Here is a 19,710-nt window from a genome sequence, read left to right as displayed (position 1 = left end):
GGCTGCAGGACAGAGGCTGAGAATTACAGACCGGTGAGTCTCACATCCATAGTGAGTAAAACTCATGGAAACACTAATTAAGCATAAATTAGATACAATCCTAGACGAGAAGAATCTACGGGATCCCCGCCAACATGGATTTACCAGAGGCAGGTCCTGCCAATCCAATCTGATTAGTTTCTTTGACTGGATAACAAGAAAACTGGATGTGGGTGAGTCCCTGGACGTCGTTTACTTGGACTTTAGTAAAGCTTTTGATAGCGTTCCGCACCGCAGACTATTGAACAAGATGAAATCAATGGGACTGGGAGAGACGTTAACTACATGGGTCGGTGATTGGCTAAACAGTAGACTTCAGAGAGTGGTGGTAAATGGTGCCCCTTCAAAAACGTGGAGGTGATCAGTGGAGTGCCTCAGGGCTCGGTCTTGGTCCCGATCCTCTTCAACATATTTGTGGGAGATCTGACTCAGGGGCTTCAGGGTAAAATCACATTATTCGCCGATGACGCCAAACTATGCAACATAGTAAGTGAGAACACTTTACCAGACAGTATGACGCAGGACCTACTTCTATTGGAACATTGGTCCTCGACTTGGCAGCTAAACTTCAATGCTAGAAAATGTAAGGTCATGCACCTCGGCAGCAGGAATCCATGCAAAACTTACACACTAAATGGTGAAACCTTAGTTAGGACCAAGGCGGAACGTGATTTGGGGGTGATCATTAGCGAAGACATGAGACTGCCAATCAAGTGGAGAAGGCTTCATCAAAGGCAAGACAAATGATGGGTTGCATCCGAAGAAGTTTTATCAGCCGGAAGCCCGAAGTTATAATGCCATTGTACAGATCCATGGTGAGGCCTCATCTGGAGTATTGTGTACAATTCTGGAGGCCACATTACCAAAAGGATGTGCTGAGAGTTGAGTCAGTTCAAAGAATGGCCACCAAAATGGTCTCAGGACTCAAAAGACCTCCCGTATGAAGAAAGGCTGAATAAATTGTAGCTATATTCACTTGAAGAACGTAGAGAGAGAGGAGACATGATAGAGACGTTTAAATATATCACCGGCCGTATTGAGGTGGAAGATGATATCTTCTTTTTTAAAGGCCCCTCTGCCACAAGAGGCCATCCGCTGAAAATCAGGGGTGGGAAATTTCATGGCGACACCAGGAAGTTCTTCTTCACCGAAAGGGTGGTCGATCGTTGGAATGAACTTCCACCTCAGGTGATTCAGGCCAGCAGCGTGAAGGATTTTAAAAGGAAATGGGATACACATGTGGGATCTCTAGGGGGGTAAATTCAAGGGGGTAGGGTTGTTGGAGTGGGCAGACTTGATGGGCTGTGGCCTTTTTCTGCCGTCATCTTCTATGTTTCTATGTTTCTAAATGGCCCATCCAGTCTGCCCATCCACAGTAACCATTACTGCTCCAAATAAATGCTTTTGATGATAAAAATTTTAGATGGTAATTTATCTGTAAATTTGGGATAAGCTTCTTAGGAATTAGCTTCTTTGAGTTATGATGTCAGCTGTCATTCCAGACATGGGACAAATTCAGCCACTGTAAAAGCACTGTGGCTTTTAGTTTTGAGTTGCTTGGTGACAGAAATTTCACCTATTTCCACAATTAATCTCCTCCACATCCACCTGTACCTGCTGGAGTCGATACTATTTAGTTGCTTGCAGTCTTCTGTTTCCTCCCATCCCCAACAGCCTCCTGTGGGTTTTCACATGGTATTCACTATTCAACCAATGAGTGTTCCAAGTCTGTCTAGTGTTCCTGCTGTCTCTCAGGGCATTCAAAGCATCATTCTGGCACTCAAGTGCCTCTCTTCATATTTTCCAAGCTTCTTTCTGGTGCTTCAGTTGCTCTACTCAGTGCATTCAAGCCTTTTTTTTTCATGTATAATTATCTCTCCCTTCCTCTCCTCCACCCCAATTCTTCCTCTTTCCTTTCTCTCCCCCCCCTCCATGTGCAGCATCTTTCCTCCCCTCTCACCCATCCCCTTGTGCCTCCATCGCTTGTGCAGCAGAACCCTTACACAGCTTCAATCCCTCCCTTCTTCCCATCCCCCCCGTGCAGCATCTTTCTATCTCCCTTTGCGCCGCCGAACCCCCGCTGACACTTCCATCTCTCCCTCCCATTAGAACGCCACCAACCGCGAGACCGATATACCTGGCAAACCGCAGAAAACAGCTAACCAATATATTTTCATTTATTTGCAGGGAACTTCTCCAAGTACAGAATCATCTAAGGATCTGAATGCACTTGGAGAGCAACTGAAAGATGTGAGTAAGTGAATTCATTTTTGAAAGATTTAATTTTCTTTTTCAACAGCTCTCAGGGGTTGCTATGGGTGTATCTTTTGCTCCTTTGATTGCAAACCTTTTTATGGCTCGTTTTGAAGAACGTTGGATTTATTTGAGTACCAGATATACTCAACGTCCATCTTTGATGCAGGTTTATTGATATTTTTTTTTATTGTGGGATGACATTTAAGATACGGTAAGACAGTTTGTGCAATATTTAAATGACTATAAATTATGCAGTAACACAATCTATATTACTCCACAAGGGTTTCAATCAATACTGTAACTCAAATGGTAGCACAGATTTCACCACCATTAGAATACCCTTATGCACTAGAAACTTATCACCAGTTTCAAGGATCCTCAGCGGCACCACTTGGAGCTCAATACCATTTCATTGCTCCAAGCTTTACGTGTCTACTCGTCATCGGGTCCAATTATATTATTTGATATTCAGTCATATTCTTAACTCTTGCATTTTTAGAATTTTTCATTTTAGTTTAAACTTAAATAGTATTTAAAAGCTGTTACTTAGCTTTTTCATGTGGTCTCTGGCAAAGAGATTGTCATACCGACATGTTTCGCTGTGAAAGCTTTATCAAGGATAACCCCCAAATAATAAACTGCCAGCACATAAGTCCACTAAGTGCTGGCGGTTTATTATTTGGGGGTTATCCTTGATAAAGCTTTCACAACGAAACATGTCGGTATGACAATCCCTTTGCCAGAGACCACATGAAAAAGCTAAGTAACAGCTTTTAAATACTATTTAAGTTTAAACTAAAATGAAAAATTCTAAAAATGCAAGAGTTAAGAATATGACTGAATATCAAATAATATAATTGGACCCGATGATGAGTAGACACGTAAAGCTTGGAGCAATGAAATGGTATTGAGCTCCAAGTGGTGCCGCTGAGGATCCTTGAAACTGGTGATAAGTTTCTAGTGCATAAGGGTATTCTAATGGTGGTGAAATCTGTGCTACCATTTGAGTTACAATATTTAAATGACTGTCATCTTACTATTCAATTTGAAATGACTTGTTGATGGGAGATCCTTTTTGAATATTAAAATTGCATGGAAAACTGGACAGTTTTGTTACTCCAGTATACAGTACAGTATACTAAAAAGACTGACTGGAATTCTTTGCTTCACTATTCCAGTTTGCATCCTACTGCTTTAAAGAATAGCCTTCCAGTGTCACAATTTTTTTGTTATCAACGAATTTGTGAATCTACAGAAGAATTTTTGGATCAGGCTAAGATCCTCACAAAGAGAATTGAAGAACATGGTTATCTTGTTGCTGTACTTAAATTATCAAGTGAAGAAACCAAATAAATGATTCAGTGTGTTATGAAATTTTCTCCACTATCATATCAACTAGGTAATAGTATCAAACATTATTGGAAGCTGGTGCAACCTCATCAATGTTTTCAGAACTTTTTGATTGCATTTTATCTTTTTCAAGGAATGGGAACGTGAAAATGTTTTTATGTTCATCTGATATATGGACAGTTAGAGAAACTACTAGTCCAGGGCATCACTGTTGTGGACAATGTGACATAATGTTGGAAGGGAATAAGGTGAAAAATCCCTTTGAAGCATAGTTTCTACTAGGTGGTACTTCTACTAATGTTGTCCATTTATTGTATTGTCCTTGAAAGCTTTGCTATATTGGCCATACTTCTAGACAATTGAAAACAAGATTATTTGACCATCATTATAATAGTAAGAATCGATGAGAAATGGATCCCCTTACCCATCATTGCTCGGAGAAAAATTTCTTTTTTTGTAGTTTAAATGTGCTGTTTTGGAACATATAGCTTTAACACAGCGGCGAGGTAACATTAAGGGCTCTTTTTACACAGGTGCACACTATAGTCGCACTACCCGAAAAACTACCACCTGCTCAAAACTAGCGCGCGCTCTAAAACCGTTAGTGTGTTATTTTAAAAGGAGCCCTAAAAGACAACTTTATCAAAGGGATCAGTAGTGGATCTAAATTCTAAATACTTTGTGGCTGGGGGGGAGGGATGTTAGAGTATCATGTGTTGTGTTTTTTTTTTTTTTTTTTTAAATTTATGTCACTCCAGAAATGATTTCAGCACCAGTAGGACGTGACGGGGGGCCATTTATTCCAGCTTTTTAGCCTGAACATTTATGCACGTTGGTTGTTTTTGCAATTATCCCCTGAAGCAGCTGGCTATGGACAGCAAAAGGGGGAAACTTGTTTGGTTAGTTCTAGTAGTGGCCTGACTTTTTGGACAGGCATGTGGGATCTCTTAGGGGGAAGAATAGAGCAGGTGATGTGAATGGGCCATATGGCCTTTTATCGGCTCTCATCTTCTATGTTTGCATTGGAGATCTTCTGCCTCTCTTGTGTTCCATGAAAGGCACACCTCCATTAGGTGGGCAAGGACATTTTTGCTTGGTTAGTCATTGATTTTCTTAATTTGATATTTGCAAGCCAGTCTGGGCTGAGATTATGGAACACTGACACTTGTTTAAAAGCAAACTTGAACCACTTTTCTGTAATTGCTGTTTGTAAGCTTTCTGAAACAAATTATTTTCTTTTTTTTAAATGATAAAATTGCAAGAGTAATCAAGAAATCAAAACATTTTAAAGGCAAAGAAAATTAAGTGGTCATAAAATAGCCCTCATTATGGAGCAAATCTCCCCCCACCCCCCAGCGCGCAGCTATACTAATTCTAGCAACCAGCAGCAGAGAATTCAGGTTTATTTAACCAAGAACATAGAAATAGATAAATGAAGGCAGTTAAAAACCAATCTAGTCTGCCTATCCATGCCATCTACTATCCCTTCCTCTCCCTTAGAGATCCAATGTACGTGTCCCAAGCTTTCTTGAATTCAAATAGTTTTTGTTTCCACCAGGGGGCTATTCCACGAATTCACCACCATTTCTGTGAAAAAGGTGAGGTTACTTTTTAGTCTATTCCCTTTCACCCTCATTCCAGAGTTTCCTTTTAACTGAAAGAGATTCCTTTCATGCATTTATGCCACATATGTATTTATACATCTCTATCGTATCACCTATCTATCTCTTGCCTTTCTTCCAAAGTATACATATTGAGATCTTTGTCTGTGCCCATACACTTTATGACAAAGCATTACTGTTTTAGTAGCAGTCCTCTGGACCAACTCCATCTTGTTTCTTTTTCAAGGTATGGTCTCGGTTAGGGCACTGGTCTTTGACCTGGGGGCCGCCGCGTGAGTGGACTGCTGAGCGCAATGGACCACTGGTCTGACCCAGCAGCGGCAATTGTTATGTTCTTATGTCCAGAATTGTACATGGTATTCTAAATGCGGTCTCACCAGAGTCATATGCAGGAGCATCATTACCTCCTTTTGTCCTACTGGCCATTGCTCTCCCTATCTACCCAAGCATCCTTCTAGCTTTCATTGTCACTTTTTCCACCTGTTGGCCACCTTAAGATAATCACATACAGTATAATCACCCCCCTAAGTCTCACTTTTCTCTCAAGTACAGAAGTACTTGCTTATTATCATACCCAAGTCATGCTCTTCTCTTGTTCACAGAAGTTCTTCACCTCCTAAATTGTACTATATCCTTGGGTTTTTGCAACCTAAATGCATGACCCTGTATTTCTTAGCATTAAATCTTTGCCAAATTCTGGACCATTCTTCAAGCTCTGCTTTCTCATGGTATCATCTGCAAAGAGGCAAACCTTATCAGACATCCCTTCAGCAATATCACTTAACAAAAATCTTTAAAAGAATGAAGCCAAGAACTGAACCATGCAGCACACCACTGGTTACATCCCTTTCCTCAGAGTGATCCCTATTTATCAGTATCCTCTGTTGCTTTCCACTCAACCCTTTTAGGCTTGAGCTGGTAATAAAGGATTTGGTATTGGGACCATTTTGTTTCTAATGTATGATTTTGCTGCTCTTGATGGGAGGGAGGGATTCCAAGGTCTTGTCACTATTCTTTTGGTATTATCTTCTAATTCAACAGAAAGATTGCTGTGCACATGGCAGTGTTCATATTTTAAATTTGTAAGCCATCATTTTGTTCCTGGTATATGTGGTATTTAAATATGCATTCAAATAAGAACCAAACTAACCACTTTTTTGCACTCATGATGTAGATGATGAGATCATTTACTTACACAATTGGCTAAAACACAAGGCAAAATATCCAAACTGGATGTAATAGAGAAATACTTTAAGGATCTCAATCGCTCACAGCTAAAAGCCTGATATGTTTTTCAAGCTAATAACCATAGGGTGAGCTATCATCGGTCCTGTAAATTCTCCTATTTTCTCAATTTTTTTTATCAAAACACTCTTTTTTTCTTTTTTATTATTTTAAATATTTTAGATGTGTGATTGCTTCATAAAAATACTTTGCAAATCTTTTTTTTGATTCATATACTGGCCCTCATTTAATAAACAATACTCTCCCGTTCAAAAATATAGATTATGGAGTACTTAGCTTCATGACTTCATGACTTAGCTTGTCATGAAGCTAAGTACTTCGTAATCTATATTTTTGAACGGGAGAGTATTGTTTATTAAATGAGGGCCAGTATATGAATCAAAAAAAAAGATTTGCAAAGTATTTTTATGAAGCAATCACACATCTAAAATATTTAAAATAATAAGAAAAAAAGAGTGTTTTGATAAAAAAATTGAGAAAATAGGAGAACTTACAGGACCGATGATAGCTCACCCTATGGTTATTAGCTTGAAAAACATATCAGGCTTTTAGCTGTGAGCGCTTGAGATCCTTAAAGTATTTCTCCATTACATCCAGTTTGGATATTTTGCCTTGTGTTTTAGCCAATTGTGTAAGTATTTAGTGTGTTTCACAAGATTTTTTGAGGATTATTAGGATGATGAGATCATGCCAACTGTACTTCCTCCCGTGCATTAGAAAGTTATAAAATGACCTTTGATTCAAATGAAGAGCTGAAATGGCTGCAGCATTCTTTATTCGTCAAGAGTTGTTGCTGTTTCTTATGTGAATGATGTAGGAATTTCCTTGGCATGACTTAATAAAGCATGATCCAACACTAACCCCCTCTTTTACTAAGGTACGCTAGCCAATTTAGCACGCACTTAACGCTAATGCATCCATAGAATATAATGGACACGCTAAATCGGCTAGCGCACCTTAGTAAAAGGACCCCGAAGCTCTTCATATTTATCATCTTAGCTTGGCAATATTCAAGGTATATTTCATTCTGTATACATGGAAATGCATACACAAGCAGTGATCGTATCTCAGCTTGGAATGTATTTTAGTAGCAATCCATAACTGTACAAGAATGGCATGTTAATGCCATAGACCAGCGAATGCTTAAAAGTGACACGAAAGTCCATTTTGTAAGTATTCTCTGTGCTTCAAATATTTACAAGTACATCTGTTTTTGAAAGTGGCTTTGTTAATTTTTTTGCAAGATCAGAAGTTAGAGGCATTAGCAGATGGTAGATGTTCCATATTTTTATGAGACTTCCTTGATATTTAACTTAACCACAATAAATTTAAATCTCAAAGGTTCACACCTCTATTTGTGCATTCCTTCAGCTTTCTGGTTGCCATGATTCCAGAATTGTGTTCTTCTCCTTTGTACTAAAGAGCCACAAGCATGATGTTTGTACTTTTTAAAAAAGTAATAATAAACTTTTATTGATTATGACAGGAGTCGCCATACAACATATCACCAGGAATTGGAGAAATTATAGTAGACTTAACTATACTTTCTGGTGGAACTCATTGTGCCACATTTACAAAATGGAAAGAATAATTGCCATACAAAAAGGAAATTATAATAATTTTAAAAAGATCTGGGGGCCATTAACAACTTATTGCAATGAATAGACGCCATTTTCCATTAAAAGTACATTTATAATATTGGGGAGGAGTGGGGGTGGTATAAAGTTCTATTTAAGGTTTAATCATTAGATAAGAATGTAACATTTCTATGAAATGTATGATTATAATATTTGTGGGAAGGGTGGGTGGGAGGGAGGGAATAAATTTATGTATTTAAGATAATAGAAAGAAATTCAAGTGATGTGTATAAATTTATTATGATGTAATATTGTGCACTTGTTATAAGATGAAAAATGAATAAAGATTTTAGAAAAAAAAATTATTATGCATTTCAAAATAACTTCACAAGACAATCTCTTGTTACAAGAAACCCAGAGACCAACAATATTATACGGGAAATTATAATCAAAAAGACAATAATTTTTACTCTTCCTTAGACCTCAATTAGTAGGGAGTGGACAAAAGTAATAATGAGTTTAAGGTCAAATCTTAAGGAAAAGGCATAATGTGACCCCTTTTGTATTTTCTAATCTCAAAATTAATATTGTATAACTTTCTTCAAATCAAGGAAGTCCTTCACTTGTTCTGGGGAATAAAAAACATATTTAGATCCCGCATAGCGAACCAGGCACTTACATGGATAAGCTAACAAAAAAGTCACTCCTATTTTAATAGTCTCTTGTCTTAAAGATAGAAACATTTTTCTCCTTTCCTGTAACATTTACAGTCTTTGCAACATCTTGGTAAACCAAAATTTTTGACCTTCAAAAGGAAGATGAGAACTTCTAAAGTAAAGTCTTGAAACCATATTCATGTCTTGTTCAAAAACAAACGATACAAGCAACGTTGCTCTCTCAGGAATTTTGTTCCAAAATCTCGGATATATTGTCAAGATCAATTTATATTTCCTCTATTTTCCTTTTCCCCAACTCCTTGAGGGCCTTATTTTGTAGGTAAATAATTTTATTTATCGGAGAATAGAGTCCAAAGGAATCTTTAAGTTTTCCATTAGAGGTCAATAGGCCTTAGCCTTGGAGTTTTGGGGAAATTCAGCAAATGGAGATTTAACCATCTATTGTAATTTTCCGTTCAAGTTTCTTTATCTACTTTATTTGCAATTATTGTTACCTCCTACACCGATTTAGAGACTGTAGATTCCAGTCGCTGAAGGGCTTGCCATATGTTGATCAAAGATATCTCTGTGGTAGTAGTAGAAACCTTTATTTCCTTGCCCTTGTTCCTCAGTGTTACTGGTGCTGACACAGTACCCACGCTGGGAGGCTCTTCTGCATTACTTCCGGGTGTGGATGTTGTCTCCACCAGTGGCCCTGATAGTCGCTGGACATGGAGGGCTCTTGGGATCCAGAGGAGATAAAGAAATCTCATGCAGCTGGGTTGCTTCAGGAACATTTAGCTGTTTCCTTTCAGACCTCTACTACTTCAGTGGCTATTCACAGTTGGTCCTGTACTCCTCTCCACTTTCTCTGTTTAGGCTAAGATGACCCCAGGGTCCTTCTCTTAATGCTTAGCTGATTATGCTGAGCAGCAGTTCTTTGCTGCTCCCCAGCAGCTCTGAACCAGGGCTCAGACAGCACTAGCCAGGGTAAGACCCTGAACCAGGGCTCTTGGCTAGCACTAGCAAAGGATCCCAATCAAAAATCCAAAATTTTCCATAGAACAGGATAGCCTATTCTCCATTACATCACCTTAGGAACAGAGACTTAAGAAACCTCCCCATTAACAGAGGAAGCCTATTAGTAATTTGATTTCTTCTAGCTTGGAGAATCAAATGATGGCTTCTGGTACTTTTGGGTAAATCTTTCATATGTCGCACATATTTATTCGTGATTTTATAAGGTGATAATGTGCTTAAATACATCATGGCATTTATATGTACTGCCTACAAAAGGGAGAGACTGGGTTGGGATTGGAAAGTATGTCCAGAGGATTGCTACTAAAACAGTAATGCTTTGTCATAAAGTGTATGGGCACAGACAAAGATCTCAATATGTATACTTTGGAAGAAAGGCAAGAGATAGATAGGTGATACGATAGAGATGTATAAATACATATGTGGCATAAATGTTATATATGCCTGCATTTAAGGAATATGTATCTTACCAAATGTACACAACCACATTTATACCTGCTATATAGTGGCTAGAATGGAGAGATGTTTGGTAGTGCTTATCTGTCACATAAAGATGGACTTCATAAGAAACGGTGTAATGGGCCTACTTTATGGAATAATCTGCCTTTTCAAAATTTAAAAGTGGACTGAAGATGCATTAATTTACAAAGTCTTGAATGCATTGTTGGAGGAGGTGGCAGGTCTGGTACTAGCAGCAGTATACCTTACCTTTTAATGCTTACTGTTAAAAAATATAATCTTTTCTTTCTTGTACTTTTTGCTTATTTTTAGTTATTACTTAAAATTGTAAACTGTTCTGATGTTCTTACTGATAAGTGGCATATGACATTTTTAAACTTGAGGGAGGGTGGTTATATATTTTATTAAATGTTTAGATCAGTAGAAAAGAATACTTATATTTATATGATATATTTGATTGTATTATTTAAGGGATGGATGGGAGGGAAGGGAGTAACTTTAAAGATTTATATAAAAAAAAATACATATTCATTTTTAATCTTTCAACAAGTGTACAAATTAATATCATACATATTTTTGAAAACATCACTTGTAAATCTATCAAGAAAAACAACAATTGTATATATATAAACCCATAACCCACCCTCCCTTCCCTTTATTATTAATAGTAAACACAATAAATAAGCACCCTTCCCCCTCTCTATTATTCATGGTGTATATTTCAATCAAATAACTGGTGTTTAATCATTGCAAAAAGATGTCAGTGGCCCCCATATTTTAGAAAAGGTCTTATAGTTTCCATTTTATATAGCTATTGATCTTTCCATTTTGAACATATGACATAATGAGTTCCACTAAAAGGTGAAATTAAGTTTACTACAATCCTTCCAGGAGTATCTTTATGTATTGAATGTTATAATAGAAAGAAATTCAAGCGATGTATTCAATTTCAAATGTTTTATTATTTATACACTTGATGTAAGATGAAAAAGTGAATAAAGAATTAAAAAGAAAATAGCTTAGCTAAGAATAGTTAAATACCTAAGATAAATGGTTATGTTTTTTTAGGTGTGAATGTGTGCAAACACGGGTCATTTTAAAATAATTTAGAAAAATATTTCCTTGTGTCAGAAGGGAGCTGCAATTGTGTCTGCAACAGTGTGCAGCCCTCACCTACATTAGTCCATTCTTCTCTTAATTGGCATCTGGTGGTAAAAATAATGCATTTCTTCTCTTATGAAGGCTCTGGAGAAAAACCAGCAGTGGCTAGTCTATGATCAGCAGCGTGAAGTCTTTGTCAAGGGGCTGATGGCGAGAATCTTTGAATTTGAGCAGGAGTCACGAAATACTAAGCAAACCCACCAAGAGCAATTGAAGAAGGCCAACTCGGGAGGTATTTTAGTTGAAAGGAATTTACATAAAACTAAAACAGAATATGAAAATTGTCATTGAAATTTAGATACTATTCATTTATGAACTTTGTTTTATGAGGGGCTGCTGAAAAGTTCTCAGCCCAACCAACAAAGTTAGGGCAGTCTCCATCAAGGGCTATACACTTAGGGCTCCTTTTACAAAGCTGCGCTAGCGGTTTAACGCGCGTAATAGTGCATGCTAAACTGCCGGCCGCGCTAGCCGCTACTGCCTCCTCTTGAGGAGGCGGTAGTTTTTCGGCCAGCGCAGGGGTTAGCGTGTGATTAAAAGGTCATGCACGCTAAAGCTGCTAGTGCGGCTTTGTAAAAGGAGCCTTTTGTCCAGCGATTTTTCCACTTTTTTCACTCCGTATTTTTCTGATGGAACGAAAAAAGTGGAAATTCACTGGACTAAGTGTGTAGCCCTCAGTGGAGACTGCACCTGCTTTGTTGGTTGGGCTGAGGATGTTTCTCTTGTATATGAACCTATGCAAGAAGATTCGTGATCAAAATCATATCTAGTCCAGATTTTTGAAGGGAGCTACATCTGTGCAACGGCCATTCCCGTCTTGGAACCTTAATATTATGCTGCATGCGCTCTACAAGGCCCCATACAAGCCCTTGCAAGAGGCACCAGTGATAGATCTTACTGTTAAGATGATTTATCTGATAGCTATTGCCTCTAATAAGAGGCACATCTTTCTTAAGCTAAGTACTTTTTTGGATATGGAATGTTCTGAAAGATTGTTTTACAAAAAGGTTATGAAAATTTAGGTGAATCACGGGCAGAGTGGCTTGTGTGAAACTAGTCACCTCTGAAGCTTCTGAAGATCAAACTTTGAAGACTGTAGCTGTGCTGTTTATAGGTGTGTTTTGAGCATATGTAAAAATTTTCTATAGCGATTGACAGTACATTTCTGATTTTGTACTTAAACCTTAATGTGTAGACCCATTCTCCCACATACTATAGAGGTAGCTAACATCTTTAAATATGAGTCCTTTTCATCATCTAATTCCACTTATGCTGACAGACTGTAGGAGAATAAAATTCTAGATGGTATCTTTTATGCAAGGGGGAAATGCTTTTTTGTAGACATAAGCTTCATAGAGGCTTATTTGTTTCTATGGAGTCTCTATTCAAGCAAGCTGCTCATTTTTACCAACCACAGATGGATGTTGCCATACTGAGCAAATAACTCTGGACTGGGTGTTTCAAGATAAATTCTCATCAGTCTTGAGTGTAGTCCCAGTCTCTTTGCAACATGTCCTGAATGATAATGAGATCTAACTACTTGGCTTACAAAGAAATCCCTGACAAAATCACAAGTATTGATATATTATGCTCTTTATCCATAGTCATGGGTTCTGTTTTGCTGTATTTTGTACCATTGGCTTAAGGCATATTGAAATTTTAAAATCAAACAGCTATTATGAAGGAAAAATGAGTGTTCATATTTCTTCCAGCTACCTGGTCAACTGACGCTATGTACATGTGTGTTTATGTCAACTTCGCAAAATGATTGGAGATGCTGAATTAGCACAAGTTACTCATTCCTGGATACACTGAGAATTGACTCCTTACTGGGTGTGCTAAAACACCTATTGCACCCACCCTATATACAGTATATGTATGTATGGTCTCCTTATCTTATGACATCATTTATTCCCTGTGGATGAATTCCTTTGGACCTCAAACTAGCTCACACTATATCTTATACAGCAACAGTAGGAACATCTCTGCTGTCATAACTGAGTCCTTTATCTGCCTATGTTTGTTTATTAAGAATTTGATATACAGCTCCTGCATTTTACTGACCTAAGCGGTTTACAGTGTAACAATTGAATACAGAAAGGAACTCCATAGAACATATTCAAATAGGAAACTTCCTTGAACATATTCAGATAGGAAAGGAAGATAGAGATAAGTACAAGATATACATCTTAAGTATTCATTACAGGTGAAAACAAAAATTACTTTAAAAATAAAGTAAATTTAAGAGAGATTTAAAAATAGATAAAATAAAAGTGAAATAAGGTCCAATTGGATTCAATTCAGTGTAAGGCAACAGCAGGACGCGATGGCTGAGTCAATCCATCATAGGCCAAAGAAGATCTCAGGATCCTCATCGCAGGAGGGAGCCAACAGCTGAAGATTGTAAGTAGCAAAGCAATCAAAGGCAGTGGACAACCAGAGCAAACATCAGCTCCATCGAAGGCGAGGCAGAAGAGGCAGGATGGTCCCAACAGCTGAAGGTATGCCGAGGAGGGCTGGAGGACCAAACAGCTTATAGGAGGTCCCCCCGATGTCCGGCCACAAAGGCCCCAGCAACTGGCTTCTGATGACGGGGGCAGGCACACTCCAAATGGCACCACCGAGACTTTTCTGCCAGCAGAGCCCCACCCGGTCAAAACAGGAGCAGCGGATCTCCAAAGTTAAAGTCCAACAAGAAAGAAGAATATCCTGGAGGCAGGAGCAGGTCAGCGATCCGCTGTAACTCCTGTCCCCAGCCCATCATCCACAGTCAACGGCCAATCGTCCTCCCTAATCACCGCAGCAACTTAGGAAGGCTGCGCCCCCACAGCACGCAAGACGTCCTCACAGGACAACCCCTACAATCTGAAGTTTTGCTTTCATCTCGGCGGGCAAACCTCCATCTCCTTATCACCTCGGCAAACTCCTCACTCTACTTCAAAGGTGAGAAGAATGTTTACTGCCATCAAGGTCGTTAAGGCCGTTAGCCCGATATGAAGAGAATTAGATGAATAAAATTGCATTACATTAGTGATTTTTATTCCTCCATTACCTTGCGGTTCAAGGCGGATTACAGAAGAGGATTTCTGGACATGTCCAGAGGTGTTACAGAGTAGAGCGGGTTGCTTCAGAGGATTGAAATGTTTCATACGATGTGTGTTAATCTTCATGGATTTCTTGAATAGCAGGGTTTTTATTTCTTTTCTGAAAGTTTTGTAGACTGGGGTCGCGATTAGTAGATTGGAGAGTTGGTGGTCTAGTTTTGCTGCCTGTGTGGCTAGAAGGCCATCATACAGTTTTTTTCCCATTTGATGTCTCTGATTGGAGGGTATGTGAATGGTGTCTGAGTTCTCCTGTGTCTGGTTGAGGTAGTTTGGATTAGGCGGTTGTTCAAGTAGGCTGGGCTGTCACCATTTATGGATTTAAATAATATTAAATAAATGAACATGAACTGAAGGGCCAAAAATTCAAATCAGATCAAAAACGAAGGACAAATTAAAAGATGATGAAAAATAAAGTAAAGATGTAGGGGGAACTTAGAAAAAAATCAAATCAAATAGAAACAAGGAAGGGAGATGGCACACCAGGTGACTTAACTGGCCGCCATCTTGGTAGAAGAATACCTTTACTATTGCTGAATGTTCCAATTGTGTGGTCCTGAATCTTCTTGCTCTGCTTTGGAATATCCTAACAGAACTGTTGCACCTCTGTCTTTTTGGGATTTGTTTCTATCTGTCTGTACAGCAAGGATGTGTATCATTGTATATGCATACCCTGCTGTACTCACTTTCCTACATGTTCCACTACTCTTGTCTTGCTTAATAAGAGAAGAAGAGAGAAGCAGTGTAAGAGTGTGGTGATGTCTTTAGTTGTGTGTCACAAACCAGGACATGAAGGTGGGATTGTACCACTGCTGGAGTCTTATACCTAGAAATATGAGGTTTATTGGCTTTTGTAGCTGCTATGGGATATCCCTGCACGAAAGCTGTGAAGAGCAGGATTAGTGGCCATGCATACACCCAGACGAGCATTCGGAGGGATAGTGAGGATTATCAGGGAATCTCTTGCTGCCTGAGGGATGGCAACCTAGAGTTTGTTGTTTTTTTTGAAGTGTGGGGTTAGGTCATAGCAAAGGAGTGGTACTGTAACATTGACTGTTTCATTAGGTATTTTAGGAGTACCTCCATCCTTTCTGGATTTCAGGTTTATCCATACTCAAGATATGTGCTTGCTGGATGCTGAGATAAGCTATTAGCAAAGATTTTGTGAAGTATATTTGCTGAGCTATGAATGTCTGTTTTCTGTTTCACCTTTTCTCTCTCATAACAGGTCGATCGGAAGAAGAGAAACAAAAATACTATGATAAGCTTTTAATGATTGCAAAACAAGATTTGGAAGCAGAAAGAAAAAATGCAGCCCAGCTGGATTCTGAGCTCACAGAATGGATAAAGAGGTATGAGGAGAAGAAAAAGGAAGTAATGGATCTAAACATTCAATTACAATCACACAGGGATAGCAGCAAGCAGCACAGAGAAGAAGAGAGGAAACATCTAATAGATAAAGTGCAAAAGCTGAAGATGGAGCTTGAAATATCAAGGGAGCAACTGCAAGAAGAAAAGAAGCGAGCTTCAGATCTTTCTTGTCAGGTAGATCTTGGATTTGTTACCCAAAAATTTTTGTACAAGTGTATTTAAGGAACTATGGAAGCACAGATTCAAATCCTGCTTCTGTCACTACTTGTGATGATGGGCAAGTCACTTTGGAGCTCATTTTCAAAAGAGAAAAACTTCCCAAAAGGGGCAGATGGACATTTTCTCCTCAAGCCCTCCCAATTCAGTATTTTTGAAACCTATCGTCACTCTAGATCAGGCGTAGGCAATTCCGGTCCTCGAGAGCCACAGGCAGGTCAGGTTTTCAGGATATCCACGATAAATATGATGAGATAGGTTTGCATCTCAAGGAGGCAGTGCATGCAAATCCATCTCATGCAGTGTGCCAAGGGCGTGTTAAAGAGGTGTGGTGTGGGTGGGACTAGGACTGGCTTATGATCTAGATCAGGGGTGCCCAACGCGTCGATCGCTCAGGCGACCCCAGTCGATCGCACAGCAGGTTCCCTTCTTCCCTTCTCTTTTTTTCCCCTCCTGACTGGCCCGCCTCTTAAAGAACGCTGGCCAATCAGAGTGCTGGAAGGGCGGGGTGAAGGTCAGTGGGGGACGGAGCTCAGTGCATCACAAGAAATAGAAGCGCCTGTAATGATTGAGGTAAGAGCGAGGCCTAATGCTGCCCGATATACAATTTAAAAACCCCCAAAATCGGCCTCCCAATCAGTGGCGTACCGAGGTGGGGCGGTCCGCCCCCGCCCCGGGTGCACGGCTTGGAGGGATGCACAGCCGTCCGGGTCCTCCTGCCCTTCCTTTCCATCGGTCTGCGCACGGGGCTCGCACCCGCCGCCCAAATGGTGCTGTTGGTTATCGCGAGACTCGCGGGAGTTGACGGCACCATTCGAGTGTCGGCGCGGGACCAGGCAGGCGCAAGCCCCGAGCGCGGACCGGGGGAAAAGAAAGGCAGGATGACCCGGACCTGGCCGGCTGTGCACCCCTCCAAGCCGTGCACCCGGGCGGATCGGACCCTTTCTAAATCCATTGTACTTGTCTTTTATTCAGTTCCACTAATGAGCATTGTGACAGGCAGTTCTTATGGGGCAGTTCTTGGAAGTATTTCTTTGTTTTTCTGTGCCTAAGTATTCTATTAATTTAACTTCCTTATTCCTGTGGGGATCTCCAAAGGGGACGAATGGGAGACGGCCGGTGGCAGGTGGTACTTTAGCAATTCTTACAGGTTGCCATAGGCCTCAGGAGCTGTCTTCCCTCTGCCGTGGTCCTGCCCCTCCTCTAAGTCAGAGACAGGCTTGGGGCAGAGGGAAGACAGCTCCTGAGGCCTATGGCAACCTGCAAGGATCGCTAAAGTACCAGCGATCCTCTCTGCAGACTGCTCCCTGCTGGAATTAGATAAATGGATGTGGGGAGGGTAGGCCTTGGGGGGGGGGGGGGGAGTGCAGTCCTTCAAGGGGTAGTGCAGGCCTTCAGGGGGGAGTCAACCTTTGAGGGGGAATGTGCAGACCTTCAAGGGGGGTCAGGCCTTTGGGGGAGGGAGGCTGTATAATAAAAAAATATTTGAACATAAATACAAAGTACACTTGGTGTGTATATATATATATATATATATATATATATATATAAAAATATAAAAATAAATAAATATATATATGTTTAGCATTTTTATTGTTGGTAGATCATTTTGACTTGGTCATTTTAAAAGTAGCTCACAAGCCCAAAAAGTGTGGGCACCCCTGATCTAGATGGTTTTTCTGCCATAATCAAACATTTAAAAATATGTCCAGGGCACAATTTGGAAATCCAAAAAGGTGGCCAAACTGATCAGATGAAACCCCCACTCCCCCTGTGATCACTGACTCGCCACCCACCCCCCAATAGATGTGCATGAAAAAGTACATACCTGCTTGTATGACAGCTTCACATGTTATATGACCAGTCCTAGTAGAGCAGCAAGCAGATTCCCGGAGTAGCCTAGTGGTCAGTGCAGTGAACTGCAGAGGAGCTAGGTCTATATCCCACTTATGGTGGGAAGTGTGAGCCCTCAAAAATCACCCGTATCCTACTGTGTATCTATATATAGATGATACCTGCAGGCATAAAGGCTATTGGAGTGATGTACAATTGGGTCCAGTGGGTTTTGGGGGACTCACCATACATTATTATCAGGGGGGTTATGTGTATCTGCTCTGCTGGGATGTCTGTGCAGCCAATCTACTAAAAATGCTGGCTCTTCATACATACCAATGTGTTGCTTTGTGCATTTTTCTTTTAGATGTGTATGTGGGGGAGGGGGGTTCCCCAAAAATGGTCAAAAAAGATACATGGTCATTTTTGAAAAAATAATAATAGATGTTTTGCTGTTTGAAAATGGTCGTTACTTGATTTTTGGATGCATTTCCAAAAACATCTAAACTCTGATTTAAACATATCAAAAATGGCCCTACACATCACTCATTGCTCCAGGTGACTACTTAGTTTGTTAAGCTCTTTAGGAAAGGGACATACTGGTTCCCTGATTGGAAAAATCTTAATAATTATCATAGCCTGGAATTCTTATGTTTTCAGATAGATTCTATGGGTCACCAGGCCGCAATGTGGTATAAATTAATATCTGGATTTGTAAATAAAAAACCAAAACATGGTCTTAGAGACATTTGGAGCATTGAGATTAAGCATCAGATTACTGCATCTCAATGGCCACGACTGTGGTCTTGGAGGTTAAGATGTACAGTCTCAGCATCTATGAGACAAACATGGTTTTTTCTTTTACATAGAGCTTTTTGGACCCTTGTTCGTTTACAAAAACTTGATAGCTCTAAGTCTAATAGATGCTGGCACTGTCATTTTGAGGCGGGGACATTAGATCATCTTTTATTTTATTGTCCATTCATATTATTATTTTGGAAATCAATTTGGCCTCAAATAAATAGGATGTTTGAGAATCCAGTAGCCTTGACATATGATACGATTTTATTTGGCACAGCAATGAGAGCAAAGAGTCAAATTTCTTCAAATAACAACAAACTTTTAATTATATTAACTGGAGTAGCAGTTCAACAAATAACACACAATTGGAAAAACTATGATAGATTAAATTATAACTTTTGGTGGAATTCAGTATGCCATATATATAAAATGGAGCGTACAATTGCAACACAAAAAGGGTATATAGATAAGTTTAAGAAGATTTGGGGACCATTAACAGACTTTTGCAATGAATGATATAATTTTCCCATAATAAGATATGTGATAAGGGGGGTGGTGGGTGGGTTTATTTTATTCATCATAAAATATAAATAATTTAACATTATATTTTGTTTTATTGTATGCATTTCCCAAAGTAAGGGGAGGGAGGGGGGTTATAATTGAGTAATAGTTGACATACTTATTACTTATTAAGTATTATATGCTGTTTAAAAATTATAGTAAAAGAGTATATAATGAAATGTTATATTTACAGTAAGGTATGAAAGAATGTCAAGTGTATACTTAATGAATTTGTATGAATTTAGATTGTACACTTGTTGTTATATGAAAAATTAATAAAAAACTTAAAACAGGAAAGGGACATACTGTACCTGAACACTTATCACCTCTGTAATCCAGTAGTGCTATATATATTTACTGGTTTAGCACATACTAAAAACTTCATAGCAAACAAATTTTCCTTTTGAGTGATGTATTCCTAAAT

At 39.3% G+C, this 19,710-nt stretch overlaps 1 protein-coding gene across 3 annotated transcripts in view; it reads left to right on the top strand.

The window, feature by feature from the left end:
* CEP55 (centrosomal protein 55) overlaps window positions 1–19,710 on the top strand; it is an 80,392-nt gene that overhangs the window by 35,883 nt on the left and 24,799 nt on the right. For 2 of the 3 annotated variants that reach the window (XM_033943865.1, XM_033943867.1), the window contains exons 4-6: window positions 2,227–2,289; window positions 11,485–11,635; window positions 15,733–16,049. In XM_033943865.1, coding sequence (XP_033799756.1) covers window positions 2,227–2,289; window positions 11,485–11,635; window positions 15,733–16,049 — 531 coding nt within the window. The remainder of the gene's footprint in view (window positions 1–2,226; window positions 2,290–11,484; window positions 11,636–15,732; window positions 16,050–19,710) is intronic. The other variant, XM_033943866.1, reaches the window with a different exon arrangement.

Source organism: Geotrypetes seraphini, chromosome 4 (genome assembly GCF_902459505.1).
Source record: "Geotrypetes seraphini chromosome 4, aGeoSer1.1, whole genome shotgun sequence".
Taxonomy (NCBI): domain Eukaryota; kingdom Metazoa; phylum Chordata; class Amphibia; order Gymnophiona; family Dermophiidae; genus Geotrypetes; species Geotrypetes seraphini.
The sequence above is the reverse complement of the archived record's forward strand: the minus strand, read 5'-3'. Positions and strand labels throughout refer to the sequence as shown.